Here is a 14,461-nt window from a genome sequence, read left to right as displayed (position 1 = left end):
TGCAGAGTAAAGCTAGCAGGTGGAGACTAAAGAGGAGGAGAACAAAGGTGTTTGGCTGCCTAGAATGTGTATTTTGCAGCAGATGTCATTTCATCTGTATTCTCATTCAGCCTTCCTGTTTTGAGTTTTTTATTACATTTTTGGTATTTTTAGATGAAGAAGTACATATTTCTATAACTGTTCTGATTTGCCTTGTGAGGAGCAAAAATCTAAATTCTTTCCCTCTTTGTAAATGTTCAGGTCTTTCCGATACGCTGGCCATGTGGAAATGCGTGGTTCTCCTGTTGCAGAGTGAAGAGCTGATAGTAAGGAATGCAGCTGCTGAAGTTATACGGGTGGCCCAGTCTCAAGAAACTATCTGTAAAAAAAGAGGTACTATTTTTTCTGTTACCATAGACAATTGCAAACTGACTCATATTTCTTACAGCCACTTAACTGTGGAATATGAGTAAATCATGTAGTAAAAATGTTCACACACTTCATTTTCTTTTTTTACTCTTTTTGGTGTAATTTTCTTACGTTGTGTGGGAATTTAGAAAAAACAACTACTGTATTTATTTAGCTGATGAGGTATGATGAATCAGACCAGATCTGCTAGGCCTAGTAATTTTGGAAATGCTGGAGATATGAGATCTGAACTTATATTAAACTGCAACTGGAGGTAAAAGCCGCTTAGCTCCCAAGGCGGTGGGGAAGAGAGATGGGAAACAGTATTCCTGGGTTTTCTGCCTGACTCCCCATGGGAACTTGGGAAGTTCTTTAACTTAGTCTTGCTACATTAGTTTACTCATCTGTATTAATATATATCCCCACAGGAATGTCGATAAGCTTATTTGATGACTGCACTTTACTTTTTCTTACTCTGGCACATGCAAATGTATATTAATTTGCATAATACAGCCTCTCTGGTCATGCATATCAATCTGTGTTTTGTTTTGTCTGTCTGCTGGTATTATAAGTTCTTTGAGTACCAGGTCAGTGTCTTCCTCCATGTCTTGTACAATGCCAATACCTCTAACGTCAGCCATTAAAGGTAATTATCCACATTAGTATGAAGTTAGGCAGAAGGTAGGGCAGGCTGGTACTTTAGAGACTAACTGATTCAGAAAGGAATAAGCTTTTTTGTGCAATAACCCACTTTACGATGCCTTTCTGATACATTCATTCTAGAAGCATTTGAATGAAAAAAAATATTTGCAGCTTTTTTTCTTTTCCCTCCTACTATACGTTCAGATTGAGGGGTGAAGCAGGGTGACTTTAGATCGGTGGTTGTCAAGCGGGGGTACGCATACGCCTAGGGTACTTAAAAAGGTCATAGGGGATACACAGAACTCTGTGTGCATGCACGCAGCCGAAGCGCAGCACACAGGCAGCCAGGAGCACAGCCTGACCACATGGAGAGCAGTCGGGTCCAGCTCGTAAGTTTGTTGTAGGAGAGGGAGTGAGGCTGGGGCTGAGGCAGGGGCTGCCCAACTGAGGCACAGCATGGGACTGAGCCATATGGGGGGTGGCTCCCGATGCTACACATACCCTGGGAGGGAGGGGGGGGGCGGGCTCATGCCTCTCGATCTGGGGTGGGCTGGGGCCAGGGCCATGCTGGGCTTTTCTCGGCAGGTGCTGGGCTGAGCCAAGCTGTGCTTGGAGCAGGCGGTGGTGCTGGGAGGGCACCGGGGGGGGGCAGCTACAGTGAATTTCTGGAGTGGCTGCAGCCCCTGCTCCCATAGGCCCCTGTGGTGAGAGAGGGAGTGGGGCTGAAGCAGGGGCAGATGCTGCACAGCCAGGCAGAGTGTGGGACAGAGCCACAAGCAGCTTGTTCAGCGAGTGCAGTGGGCATGCATGTGCCCCAGCAGGGCATGGGGAGGGTGCATGCCCCTACATGTGCATGCAGGGTCCGGTAGGCTGCAGACTGGTCAGGCTGGGGCCTGGGCAGCTCTGGGCTGTTTACAGCAGGGGCTGGGATGGAGTGTGCTGGGAAGGGATGGTTGGGGGAGCTACAGTGAATTTTGGGGTGGTTGCAGCCCCTCCCATAGCCCCCTCTTAGCGCCACCACCTACCTTGAGCAGAGCACAGCCCGGCCTGGCCCCTGCTGGGAAGAGCCCAGCACCCCAGCCAGCAGCAGTCTGCCTGCCCCCTGCACACAGATCTGGGGGCACATGCCTCCCAGGGCACATGCAGCAAGGAGAGCCACCCCTCCCATCCCCACGCCTCTTGAACGATCCGCTTGCGGCTCTGTCCCGTGCCCCACCCTGGCTGAGCAACACCTGCCCCTGCCCTACTCCCTCCCTCACTGCAGGGCCTCAATCTGCCCCCCCCCCCCCCCCCGAAAAAAATATAAAGGGGTACAGGAGGTGAAACTTTTAGACAGAAGGGGTACATTTGTTAAAAAAGGGTTGAAAACCCCTGCTTTAGATGGTAGAGGACAAATATTCTTTTTGAGTCATATATTGAAGTAAATTTACAGGGAATTGATAATCTTCCCATTTTATTTTAAATCTAAAGTAATGCAATTTTGGTTAAAGTGTGGGTCTTATTTATTGTCATTACTTGCCTTATGAGGTCCTGTGATGGCCACTTTATGGTAATTTCAAAATGAAATATGCCCACTTTCTGAATAAAAAGGGTTTTTTTTCTTCCATGTGCCAGCCTTGCCAATGGACTTTTCAAGGTTAAAATCAGTCTAGGTCCGTTCTTTCTTACGCTTTGTTACAAGCAGGCGCTCACTTAACATCTCTGCATACCCATATGCCTTCAGTAGTAGTGCTTTAATAAAGTGTCACGGATAGGAATCTAATAAACTCTTTTACTGATGAAACAAAAACCATCTTTTGGCTGGGTTGTCTCTATAGGGAAAGCAAATAAAAAGCAGTAACATTTTGTTGTCATTTCAATAAATGGAAGTGACTGAATAACTTCAGGGAGCAGTCCTGTTTAGTAAGCAGGTGGTATTTCGTGTTGTCACTTTTCAGAGTAGAGCTACATTTTTATGTGTACAGAGATGGGAATAATAACACCAGTTTTATTTTCAGGTTTTGTCTGTGGGTAACAGAAGCTTCTGTTTCTGAAAAAAATGATTAATTTCTCCCCCTGGCTCTAGTTTACATTTTCATCATGGGTTTTTCTTTATTTTCTCTGTTTTCTATATTCTCTCTTACCTCTCCCTTCCCCTACTCTTTTTTTTGATGCATCATCCCATTAGGTTTCACCAGGTCTGGTAATCTGTAGGCAGAGAAAAAAGAAGAGCATTGTGGGAATGAATTTGGAGAGTGCAGGGCAGCAGGTAGAATGCTTTAGACATAATGGCAAGAAGTACGTAGGATTCAGCTTAGCATCCCTGTCTCCCTGACCCCTTCATGGTAACACAGCATGCAGAGATGCAGGGTTCTGATCTGGCATTACAACACCCCTCTAAACTAGCAATCAAAACATTTTCCTGAGCTCATGTCTTAGCTTTAACTATGTTTCAATATTATTTCACCAAACTTGCATAGTATTTCTTACATTGTCTTAACTGGCTTTGTTTTATGACATTTTATCTTACGATGGGAATGAAAATATTCTAGTCCAGCAGTGGAGACCAGAATAAGAAATAGATGGCTAACATTCTGCTTGTTCATATTCTGTATTTCTCTCTGTTGCTCTCTACAATGAACTTTAGCTCATGGGTGAGATTTGGGGCTTCTTGCATTCCCATCTGAAAAAAACAAACCTGTATGCTAGTAGCTGTTGTTCTTCCATATATACTGCCTCATAGAGGTGGATATAACTGCACTGTTGATTGACTTTTCCAAGGCCTGTGAAAAGGATAGGTGGTGGTATTTTGTCAGTAGAGGCTTGGATGGAAAGGATGCCAACAGGGCATTTAATTCGTACACTATTATGGCTACATGCCGTGGTTTTACAAAATCTATTATGCTACAGTTATTGTTTAATTTTTTCAGGTAGTATAAACACAACTATTTGGTGCTGGCAAAGCCAAGCACCTGCCAGCAGTCCTTTCTTTATGAACAGTGGTAGTGCCAGCATTTTCCCTCATACCTGCTCTGCTTTTGCTTCTTGGAAAATGCTGACATTTGACTATCATGCAAAAAGGCAGGACTGCAGCCCTCGCCAACAGGAGAGCTGTAGTGTGAGTAAGAGAGACAGCTCCTTTAGTGTTGGATTCATGCAGTAGATCCAAAAGTGGACTTCCATGGCATACTGACTGCTCCTATAATTTTACATAAGGTTCAAACTGGTCTTGATTTTTTTTCCCCCACTATAAGGACTCCAAAAGGATAATGACTGTCTTTTTAGCTAATTTAGATCTAGTCCAGATTTTATTCTGCTTCAGATTACTAAAGTTTGAGACTGGATATCAGTAGTAAACATGAGCCTTGCTTTTTTGCTTGATTATGGTGACTTCACCAGGTTTTCCTCTGTGCTACCAATGTATGGGTAACCCTACAGATGTGAGCTTGCTTAGGCCAGCAGCATCCTTTATAGTTTCTGTAGTGTGGCTGTAAGTAATATAAGCAGAGGTAAATGATCCTACCTGGTATACAAGGTTTAATTCCCAATAAAAGTTATTACCACGGTCAGCCAGTTCTTTGGGCTACTTGAAGAGAAACTGTGACAAGGGACAGAAGTTACCCATAAGCTGGTATATGTGATTGGGAACTGGTCTAAACCTGTAACAGAAAAGAAGTTTATTTTACATAGACTGGTTTCAAAATGGCAGAATCTGGTTTAAAATAGACCTGGATGGATTTAGTATCAGATTGAATCACTTTAGGTTAGACTAGTCTATTGAGCATCTGTTCCAGGTCCCCTCCTGAAACAAGTTAGGTCACAGTCCCTTGGCATCCCAGGATGTATTGTGGCCCCGTGTTATCCCCCCTTCTCAGGGTGTGCTCACTTCCACCCCAGCTCCTCTGCTTCAGCTGAGCCAGGCGGCTCCAACCCTGGGCTGTCATACAGCTGAGGCAGCAAAGCCTCAGAAACCTGGGTAGATTAGATCAATTAAGCCTTGGGCTTTTTGACTCTCTGTACTTAGCCAGTGTATTAGGATGTTTTCTAGCAAATGCGGCACTCTGCTTCACCAGCCAGCTAATCCATGAAGCTGCGTACCTAAATCAGATGAAGCTAGCAGTGGTCTTGAAGAGGGGGAGGGAAGATAATAAGGATAGTAGAAAACTGTCATTACCAAAATGATAACAATGTGTCATAAAATTTTTGCCCTCTTGTGGATTGGAAGGAGAGCTTGGAAGACCAAATATTCTGAGAGTGATAATGGTTAAAAAAAAAACCTTAATTGACATAGAATAAGAAAATACACTTGATCTGAGCCTGCAGGAGGCCAAGAAGCGATGTTGACTCAGTCTCAGTAGACTGAAATTAATTTGTATTGTTTTTCAAAGTTGTTGAGTTTAATTGTATTGCCAAAAATATTGATTCTGATACAGTTGCCACTTTTTCTGAGCAAGTTGTGCTATGCGGAAACCCAGCTGTCTAACAAGAGCAAGATTAATTATTGTTTTGTTTGCCTAGCATGGCAGTTTGTCAAGTAGTTAAGGTCTCACTAATGACCTCCACAACATGAAACCAGTCTGTGACTAAAGTTATTGTATGTATACTGACTTTGTTATTGCTTCCTCAAGCATTGAAGTGTAAACTTCTGTGGGATTGTTTTATTCTTGTTAGTGTGAGGGAGGGCACAGGAAGTATTGTATTCAGTGTAAATGTAGAATAGTTTCTTTGAAATCTAATTAAATTAGTGACCCATGCCTGTGTAAAGTCTAGACCCATTCACAGTAATATTGCCTAACCCCAGAGGTTCCTCCTTACCGAAAGAAGATCATTTAAATCAAGGAGAAGAGACTTTTCTTTCTTTACTCCTGATTACTTTATTGAATATCCTGAGATGTTCCAGTAATTCAATGCTAGAATGAACGTGGTATCCACTGTCATATCATTTTCAACTTGGCTTTGTTCTTTAGAAAGGAAGAAACATTGTCCTGAGTAAGGCTGTGGGCTTGCTATACTAGAAAAGTTTTGCCTGTTTCAAGAACTTATTTTTCATTCCAGTTAAACCAGTGAAATCCTGTAGAGTAGATACCTTTAAACTGTTTAATCTCTTACGTTAGTAAATTACCAAATTGGTTTCTGATTGATTTGAACTATCTAAGGCTGATTGAAACATGCATCCATTAGGAACTAGCACCAGTTTAAATTATTTAAAATGGACTTTGTTACATTGGGGTCGACCGGCAGTTAGATCTGCACACTGCGATCCATGTTTCAAAAACGCCTAACTGATTTAGGAGCCTGTGTCAGTTCTTTGAAGCACTTAGAGCAGTGGTCATCAACCGGTGGATCTTTATGTACTGGTAGATCTCGGAGCCTCTTGGAGTCGATCTGAGGCTGCAGTGGGATGCTGAGTGCCCGGGTGCATGCATGCACGCGCCTCACCACCAGCCCAGCAGGTCAGTGCATGGGGGAGGGAAGGGGTGCGAACAGACTTCCCTGCTGGGGAGGCATGCCCCCAAATAATTTTTTCTCCCTCTGCCTTGATATGCCTTCCACTTCCCTCCCCACAGACTTACCTGCTGGGTGGGGGGGCAGGTGGCAGCACATGGTAGATCTTGAGTGGCTTTTAAATGCCAAAGGTGATCTCCTCCTTAGAAAGGTTGGAGACCACTGACTTAGAGTGGAAGAGCACTGCAGCATAGTGTGGAGACTGTGAGGTAGACAAGGTTCTTTGGGTAGATCTGATTATGTTTTATTATACCACCTAAACTAATTGGAAAACTTCTTTCTATTATTTTCTTTTATTAGACCACCGAAACTAACTGGAAATAATTTTTCCAACTAGTTTAGGTGGTCTAATAAAAGATAGCAGATTTACTCAAAGAACCTTGTCTGGCTATGTCCTTAGACCAACACGGCTATAACCTATACCCCTGAGACCATGAGGCGGCTTTAATGCAGCAACACAGAGCTCAACAGGGGCTCATTTACCTTGGCAAGAAGAACAGGGGTTCCAGGTAGAGCTTCTCTACCCTGTTATACGTGTGCCAAGAAGCAGGTTTAATTAACTCACACGGAGCTGTGTTGTTATGAGCAGACTGCTTCTGGTGCCTGAACTAGCTTATTTAAAGTTAGCCTGTGTATATCTGCTCACTGCAGTAGACTGTGGTGTCAGTAGTGTAACTGGTGCGGGCCCTGGCTATTGACTTGGGGTGAGGAGCTGCACCTCCCATGGCAAAAATCCTGAGGGGGATAGATACCATTCTTCTTGACGCCTTCTCCGCATATACGACTGGGCATGAGGCTGTGTCTGGCTTTTGTGACTGGGCTGTGCCAGCCACAGCAAAGACTCCCGGGGTGGGGAGGGGGGCATTCTGGTGCCCCCTGCTGCAGTTGGCATGCCGTGAGCTTCTCAGCTGCAGCAGCAGTCACTATGGTGCAGAGAGACTTAGGGCAGGTTAGACACCTTCCCCACTGCCCACCCCCCTTCCCCCTGCTCTCCGGTGGTCTGCACTCTGTCCAGGGCACTGACAAAGCTCATTCTGCTTCAGCCTGGTACAGTCTGCAGTTTAGGTGTATCCCAAGTCTGCTTAATAGTCAGTATTCCCAAATGCCTCCATTATTTAAAAAAAAATAAGGTTTGGACTACAAGTCCCTTGTAAAAAACCTTATAATAATTTGCTCTGCTGTCCATTAATTCAGACTCATTTTTCTTAACATTAGCCTGCAGTTCTCACTTCTCCCAGTTGAGAGTGACAACACATGCCAGTCATGCACATGCCAGAGGCCTCTGTCACGACAGAATGCAATTCAAAATTCTCTTTCTCCTGACTTCAGGGGTGTTCCCTTGCTACTCTGTGCTCTTTCTCACTGTGCTATAAAAGCAAGCTTATCACTAAAAGTGACTAATAGCCCATTCTCTGAAGTACCAACATAGCCTCCAGGAAAGGGGTATTAGTTACACTGGTACTACTGAAGAGCAGAGTAAAGGAGTCAGGGAAATGGCATAGATGAAGTAAATCTGAAAAGCTGAGCTGTAGTGAGAAAGACATGTTGCCTCTTGCCATTTTACACAGCTCTTGCTCCCACACAAGCTGTTTCAGTTTTTGTCTTTGTCATGCTAACAAGTGAGAAAAAATGGACCCTCCAGGGGCTGAATAGTATTGTGGCTAATGTTTGTACAGTGTTTTGTAATGTAAAGCACTATGGAAAATGTTGCGTCTCATTTCTAGGAGCCAGTGTCTCAGAACTAGAGTAAGGAGACAGATTTGAGGGCACCTCTTATTCATAGAGGCCTGGCTGGTACAGGCAAGAGATGAACCAAGGCGGAATTCAGAGACATCCCCATCCCATGTGCCCAATGCAGAATTCGTATGTACTTAGGAGTCTATTTAAAGTTAGGTACAGGAAGGATAAAGGAGTGGGTATGTGAATGGCTTGCAGGACAGCACCTCTATATTCTTACTGCTCTGTGTTGATTTAAACTATCAGACTTTTCACCCAGGAAACAATATTTTAATTAAATTATTTGATGGTAGTATTAGACATGTTGTCCTTCCATTGAATCGGGGCATTTTGAAGCAATGAGTTATTTTTCTTTCCTGCTTTCATACATTCTTTGCCAGAAAACTCGCACTCATAGGGGAAGAGGGATATGGGCTGATTGCCTCATTGTCTACCTGTCCCTGAGGAGAAACCCAGAGTCCACAGATATGCTTGAGTCCTACTAATGGCTAATTCACTTCACTGGTAGTGATTACTTAGCAACAGAAAGTGCTGCTCTACTCATCAGATTTGGGTACCATTATCTCCCTATCTATAATTGGAGATCCTTGTACAACATCAGTATTAATATCATCCCTGTAATTTATTAATGTGTGTACTTCTGGCTTGTTAATATTTCAGCTGTAACTTATTGCATGAGACTAAAAACATGAATGCTTATATATTACTGGACTGTGAACAACTCTTACTTTGTATGTAATGATTAGCCTGTGTAAATATACCAGGGTGGGGACAGGAAAGTGGGGCACAGTGGGGCAAAAAATAGGAGAAAATCCTATTTTCAACCAAATCAGAGTGAAAAAAATCACACCTCAAAGTCCTGTCTAGGATCTAACTATTTTTGTAGACTTTTCATGCTTGTGAAGTACCTTCTCTGACTGTGAGTTCCGGAAGTGCTGCAGAGGTCACAAAGTGACTCGAGTGATAGGACATATATAAGAGAACACTGAAGTAGCTGAAGATCTTTGCTTAGTAGAGAGGCAACAGAGAAGGGACATAACTGAATATCAGAAGGTAGCAAAGACACACACAGCAAAAGTAAAAAAAGCTTCACAATGGTGCAGCCTCTTGAAAATACAGTGATTCTGTTTTCACTGGTAATGAATCTAGAATGGACATTTAAATATGACATTACACCTTGATTCAAAAGTGAGCACGTAAAAACAAACCAGTTTCTGTTTAGGATTTTGCAATATTTCTGACTCCATTGTTGGGTTCCAAAATGCTGCTTACCTTGGAAAAGGGATCACCTTTGCAAATTCTGTTAGAAAGGTAGAAGAAAAAGATTTAGGGTCAGTGGGAAGAGCTGGAGCTGAATATAATAAGCCATGTAGTGGAGGTGAGGACTGGAGGAAAATGAAGAAAGAATCAAGACTAAAATATAATAACATTAAAAAAAAAGAAGAAAAAAACCTGAAATGTAAATGTTCCTTCCCCTTCTCTTACATATCCTACATTAATGTAAAGTTTTTGATACTCACACACCCTTGCAGGATCTACTTAACCACTTGAAAGAGCGATAGTGAGTAATGAAGTCTGTATAACGTTGAGATTACACAGTGGTGGTCTGGCATTTATCATTGCCACTGCAGGTGATGTCAGCAAATCATGGGTAGCTGGTGTGATCTCAAAACTTCCACAGCAAATGTCCTCTACTACTGATTCAGGACAAGTGGCTGAAATTTAAATCGGCTCCAGTTGTTAGTAAAACAGATAAGATTTTTCAGCTGAGCCTACAGCAACACACTACCTTTTGGTTAACTGTAGTTTCAAATGCCGTGATTTGAGTAATTTAGTCTGGGCATTGCTCACGTGTCTGGGCATTGCTTGTAGTTCCTTATCAGGATTTACATTCTGTATCTTCCAGTCTTAAACCCAGACCATTTTGTTGTTGTTGTTGTTGTTTATTTATATTAGAGCAGTGCCTAAAGGCCTTCAATAACATCATGGTCCATTGTGCTAGGTCAGGGGTGTCAAAGATACAGCCGGTGGAGTCCTATCATTTGGCCCATGGTGTTGTTTGTGGGTCTTAGATCAGCCCCACACACCGCATGCAGTACATGCTGGCCCCAGCCTCCGACCTCTTGTACTATACAGGGAGCATGTAGCTTATCTGGCACAAGCTGCACATGATGCACAGGGCTGGAGCCATTACACAGCACATGGGGCTGATCCCAGGTGTATTCTGCCTATGGCACTCACACCAGACTGGCCTCATAGTGCTGGATCCGCCCCAGGTGCAGTATGAGATCCTGGACTGGCCTCATGTGCCACATGCTGCACAGGGCTGAGGCTGGCATGTACTACACATAGTGCACAGGGCTGGTCTGTAGTGGGATGCATGTGGTCCGTAGGGCTAGTCTAGGGCACGTGCTGCATGTGGTGTCTGTGCCAGAGGCCCTGCACACTGGATCTAAGTCATTCTGCCACATCCAGGGTGCAGGGCCAGTCCAACATGTGTGTCGCATGCAGCATATGTCCCAAGCCTGCCCTGTACACAGGGCTGGGGACAGCATCTGCATGCAGTGCATGAGCCTGGAGCCAATGTATATACTGCAGACAGCACATAAGTCTGATCCAGGGTGCATGCTGCATGTACACTGGCTTGGCCCTGCACATTGGGATCCAGCCCAGCCTGCAGACCAGCCCTGCACCCCTTATCCAGCCTGTGGGGCCAGATAAGTTTCATACCTCTGTACTGGCAGTTACAGACACAAGCAGCCCCTGCTTCAGAGACAGTACCAGCTTACCTCTCTACTTGAAACAAGCTTGAGAAGTGATTTTAAACGGAGTAGGAAGAAGAATGGGGGAAAGACAAGGTTAACATTGATAAGATGATGTGGTCAGTTAGGGTCACTGGTGCACAGCTCCATTATAAAGCTAGGTAGAACGGATGAGGCACTCTTGTGTTCGAGTGTGCTGCAGGTATTCTTAGCTTTGGGAAGTGTATCTGGTGGCATGCTGGGAGGCCCCATGGAGCTACAAGTATTCAAAATTATTTTTCACAGTATTCAAAATCGGTTTCATAAAACCAAGAAAATACATTTCAGATCTCCTCATTATTGTCCAATGATGTTTGGATGCATATTTTTATTGTTATTTGTAGATATTTGATATAATAACAGTTCTCAAATTATAGCTTAATTTAGTCAGTAGTAAAAGTCTTTAACAAATAGTTTTTCTCCCAATTGCCAGGAGTTTGCAGTAAATAGTTTTTAAAAACCAAACCTCAACAGAGTTTTGAATAGGCAAAAAAAATAAAAATAAAACTAGGCAGCCTCTTCCTTATTAGCTGGTAAGGAGGATGAGAGTAACAGTGCTAAGAACATGTGGTTATAAAGAACATTAATAAGCACAATATGTACATTTCAAGTCTTTTATGACAGCTGTAAATGAGAGATACTAATAATATCATTTTCATATGATTCATAAACTCACCCTATAACCAAGCCAATTCATTGCTACTCTCTCCAGTTTTATGCTGGCATGGATCCATTGATACAAATAGCACAAAACTGGAGAAGGAATCAGACCTCCCAACTTTAAGAAATAATGTGTGGCAGATGATGACAAACTCGTATATTGAATTCATGCAAACTCTTTTGGGATGTATCAGTAGTAAAGATCAGACATGATGGATTACCTTTAGTTGACCTAAATAAATCTTGAGCTAGTGCTGAAGCCTCACTTTGAGGCTCCATGATATCACTGTAAATTCCAGAGGGTTATTGCTGGGGTACAAAAACAACTCAAGTTATTGAGCGTACCTTATAGGAGGACACTGAAGCTGCTGGAGATTTTTAGCTTAACAGGGAGGGGATGTGAATGTCTATGAATACTAGAAGGAAACAAAGATACTGAGTTGTCTTACCCTACCAGAAGAAGTGGTGGGGGCACCATCATTTTGAACTACTGATCAGATGCATTTTAAAACAAGCTGGACTGGACAACAGCCCCAGCCTAGTAATTGAAAAAATAGGAAGCCATCTCAAGGACTTGTGTCTGGATGAGTAAAGTATTAGTACCTGTATCAGCACATATAGCTAGCTATTTCAGAGCACTTCCCATTACTTTTATTAACATAATGGCAAAGCAGACATGTCTCCAAAAGTAACTCTCCTTCATGAACGATTAGGGTCAAATTGACAATTTCTGCTGATAACAGTAATGCATCCGTATTTACCCAGTGATGTTTTTTAATTACAGTGTGGAAGACTCACCGTTGCAGTCTTGACTGTCATTGATACAAGTAGGATGATGAGTACATATACAGTGGCAGTCATACAGCCAGATGGGTTTGGCTTGTTAATGTCAGAAGGCTTTGGATGCCACAGCAATAGAGTTATAAGTGGTAAAGAAGCAGGAGGATAAAATCAAGCATTACTTCTCCAGGTTTGCCTGGAGTAGCTTTACTTGGTGGAGCAATGCTTTTGGGTCCAGTTACTGAAGCAAAGACCAGGAATGGGGCACTGGTGTAGAATGACCCTCAGCAGCTGCAGAACTTCATGGTTCAGACCTCTGTTTCCTGAAAGATCAGTCTAGAGTCTACCCCGAAACTCCCTTTATGATGGAGAAGCATGTCACCATTACCATTCAGAAGCTTACTATCCTGATTGCTTCTGGTCACTAGCTAACCAGTTTAGGTATTGGTAGATCCTATCTTAAAGTTGTTATCATGGAGCTGTGTGATGCTATTTAGAGTGTGCTGCTGTGCCAGGCCACAGGGCTTTGCCATGAACAACAGGCTATTGTTGGCTTTGCATGAGTGGGATTCCCAAATGGCATAGGGAAGATTCATGAGATTTGTGTGCCTGTTCTTTACCCCCTACACCATGTCAAAAGCTGGAAAAAAAATTTTCTCCATGATATTGCAAAGCCTGGTAGCCCAGCATGAAAGCATCATTAGTAATGTGTAATAGTCTACAAAGGTCTATGATATCAGGTTCCTGAGAAACTGAGGCTTGTTTTCTGGGATGAGCAATGGAATTTTTGCTTCCCACACCATTCTGGATGTTCATTGATTGCTGCTCTTGTTTTGGGAGATCTGACTTACCTTCTCCTTCCAAGACTTGTGAAACCTTCCTGGACATCAGAACCGAGTGGTATAACTGTACTAACTATACCCTGAGCAATTGCAGAAGATTAGTGAAGTGTGCAGATGGAGGACAGTGGAAGCTAGAAATGCCTCAGGTCAAAGCTGATTGCATCTCATCATTCTGTGCCTCATATCATAAACACTTCTACATTGCACGTCTGTGAGAGCAACGGAGAGAGCTGGATGAGAGATGGCATCAGTTGATGGAGAGCTTTTCTGAAAAAAGTAGTCCCAAGTAGTTAGGGGCATGTGCGCATGCACTTTGAGGCCATGAGGTAGTAGAGTTTAATGAACACACTGTGCCCAAAGAATTACTGAAGTATGTTTTATATATTGACTCATAGTAGGAATTGATGTTATTGTGGAGAGGGGACTCCATGCCAAATAAAATATTCAGCTCAGGTCTACTAAAAAAAATTGCAAATTAACAAATAACATAGGAAACGCACAACGCTACATGAAACAGATGGAGAACGTAGTACATATGTAACACAAGTGAGATTGTGACATTACCAAATTACAGGATCTCATGTAATTCTGGAGCTGATGGACTTGAGAGTGTTCTCTGTTTTGCATCTCAAGGGAGGATGATTGTTGAGGGAAGGGGGCTGATCCCACTTTGTTGTGTTTTCAGTAGTTGTCAGGACTTCGAAAGGCTGTGATGTCGTGCTAGACCTAACAGAAGGTGCTTCAGTGTACCTGTTGGCCTCCACATTGTCTGCCCCATTCCCAAGCCATGTACTCCATTTCAGGTCTTTATAATGGCTTCAGAAAATGATTCCTACTGATTTCCCAGCCTTCTGTTAGGATACACGCACTAATTACTTGATCATAATCTCTTGCATCTCCCCCCTTTCCCCAGATGATGTACATATGTTTCTACTGATGGTACTTATCTACCTCGCTGAGCAATAGAAACCTTATGACAGTCAGTGGCAGGTGCAATTAGACCTCTGTGTTTCTGCTGGCTTTAGGAGTTCTCCAGGTGCAATTTTTCTTTTTCATGTCAACCAATCAGGACACTTGCTTGAACTCATTTGGCCAAAAGTCAAGCTGGCCAGAAGCCCAGGCCCTCTA

At 43.2% G+C, this 14,461-nt stretch overlaps 1 protein-coding gene and 1 long non-coding RNA gene across 9 annotated transcripts in view; one reads left to right on the top strand and one right to left on the bottom strand.

The window, feature by feature from the left end:
* The window catches only part of THADA (THADA armadillo repeat containing), a 290,497-nt gene that overhangs the window by 244,808 nt on the left and 31,228 nt on the right, over positions 1 to 14,461 (top strand). For 6 of the 7 annotated variants that reach the window (XR_009457443.1, XM_019483252.2, XM_059718568.1 and 3 more), the window contains exon 37: positions 241 to 372. Coding sequence is in view for 5 of the 7 variants with exons in the window: in XM_019483252.2 (XP_019338797.1) it covers positions 241 to 372 (132 nt within the window). In the remaining 2 variants the exon portion in view is untranslated. Of the gene's footprint in view, positions 1 to 240; positions 373 to 14,461 lie in introns of those variants that run through there. The other variant, XM_059718577.1, reaches the window with a different exon arrangement.
* LOC106738987 (uncharacterized) lies at positions 113 to 10,714 on the bottom strand. 2 transcript variants are annotated; one of them, XR_002089091.2, is made up of 4 exons: positions 4,532 to 10,714; positions 3,707 to 3,791; positions 3,153 to 3,216; positions 113 to 358 (listed from the first exon to the last, which is right to left on the bottom strand). It is a non-coding gene; the product is annotated as an uncharacterized LOC106738987 (long non-coding RNA). The 2 variants fall into 2 exon arrangements; XR_001372169.3 differs by having other exon boundaries at positions 3,707 to 10,714.

This window comes from Alligator mississippiensis, chromosome 1 (genome assembly GCF_030867095.1).
Source record: "Alligator mississippiensis isolate rAllMis1 chromosome 1, rAllMis1, whole genome shotgun sequence".
Taxonomy (NCBI): domain Eukaryota; kingdom Metazoa; phylum Chordata; order Crocodylia; family Alligatoridae; genus Alligator; species Alligator mississippiensis.
Note: the sequence above shows the minus strand (reverse complement) of the source record. Positions and strands in the feature narration are given on the sequence as shown.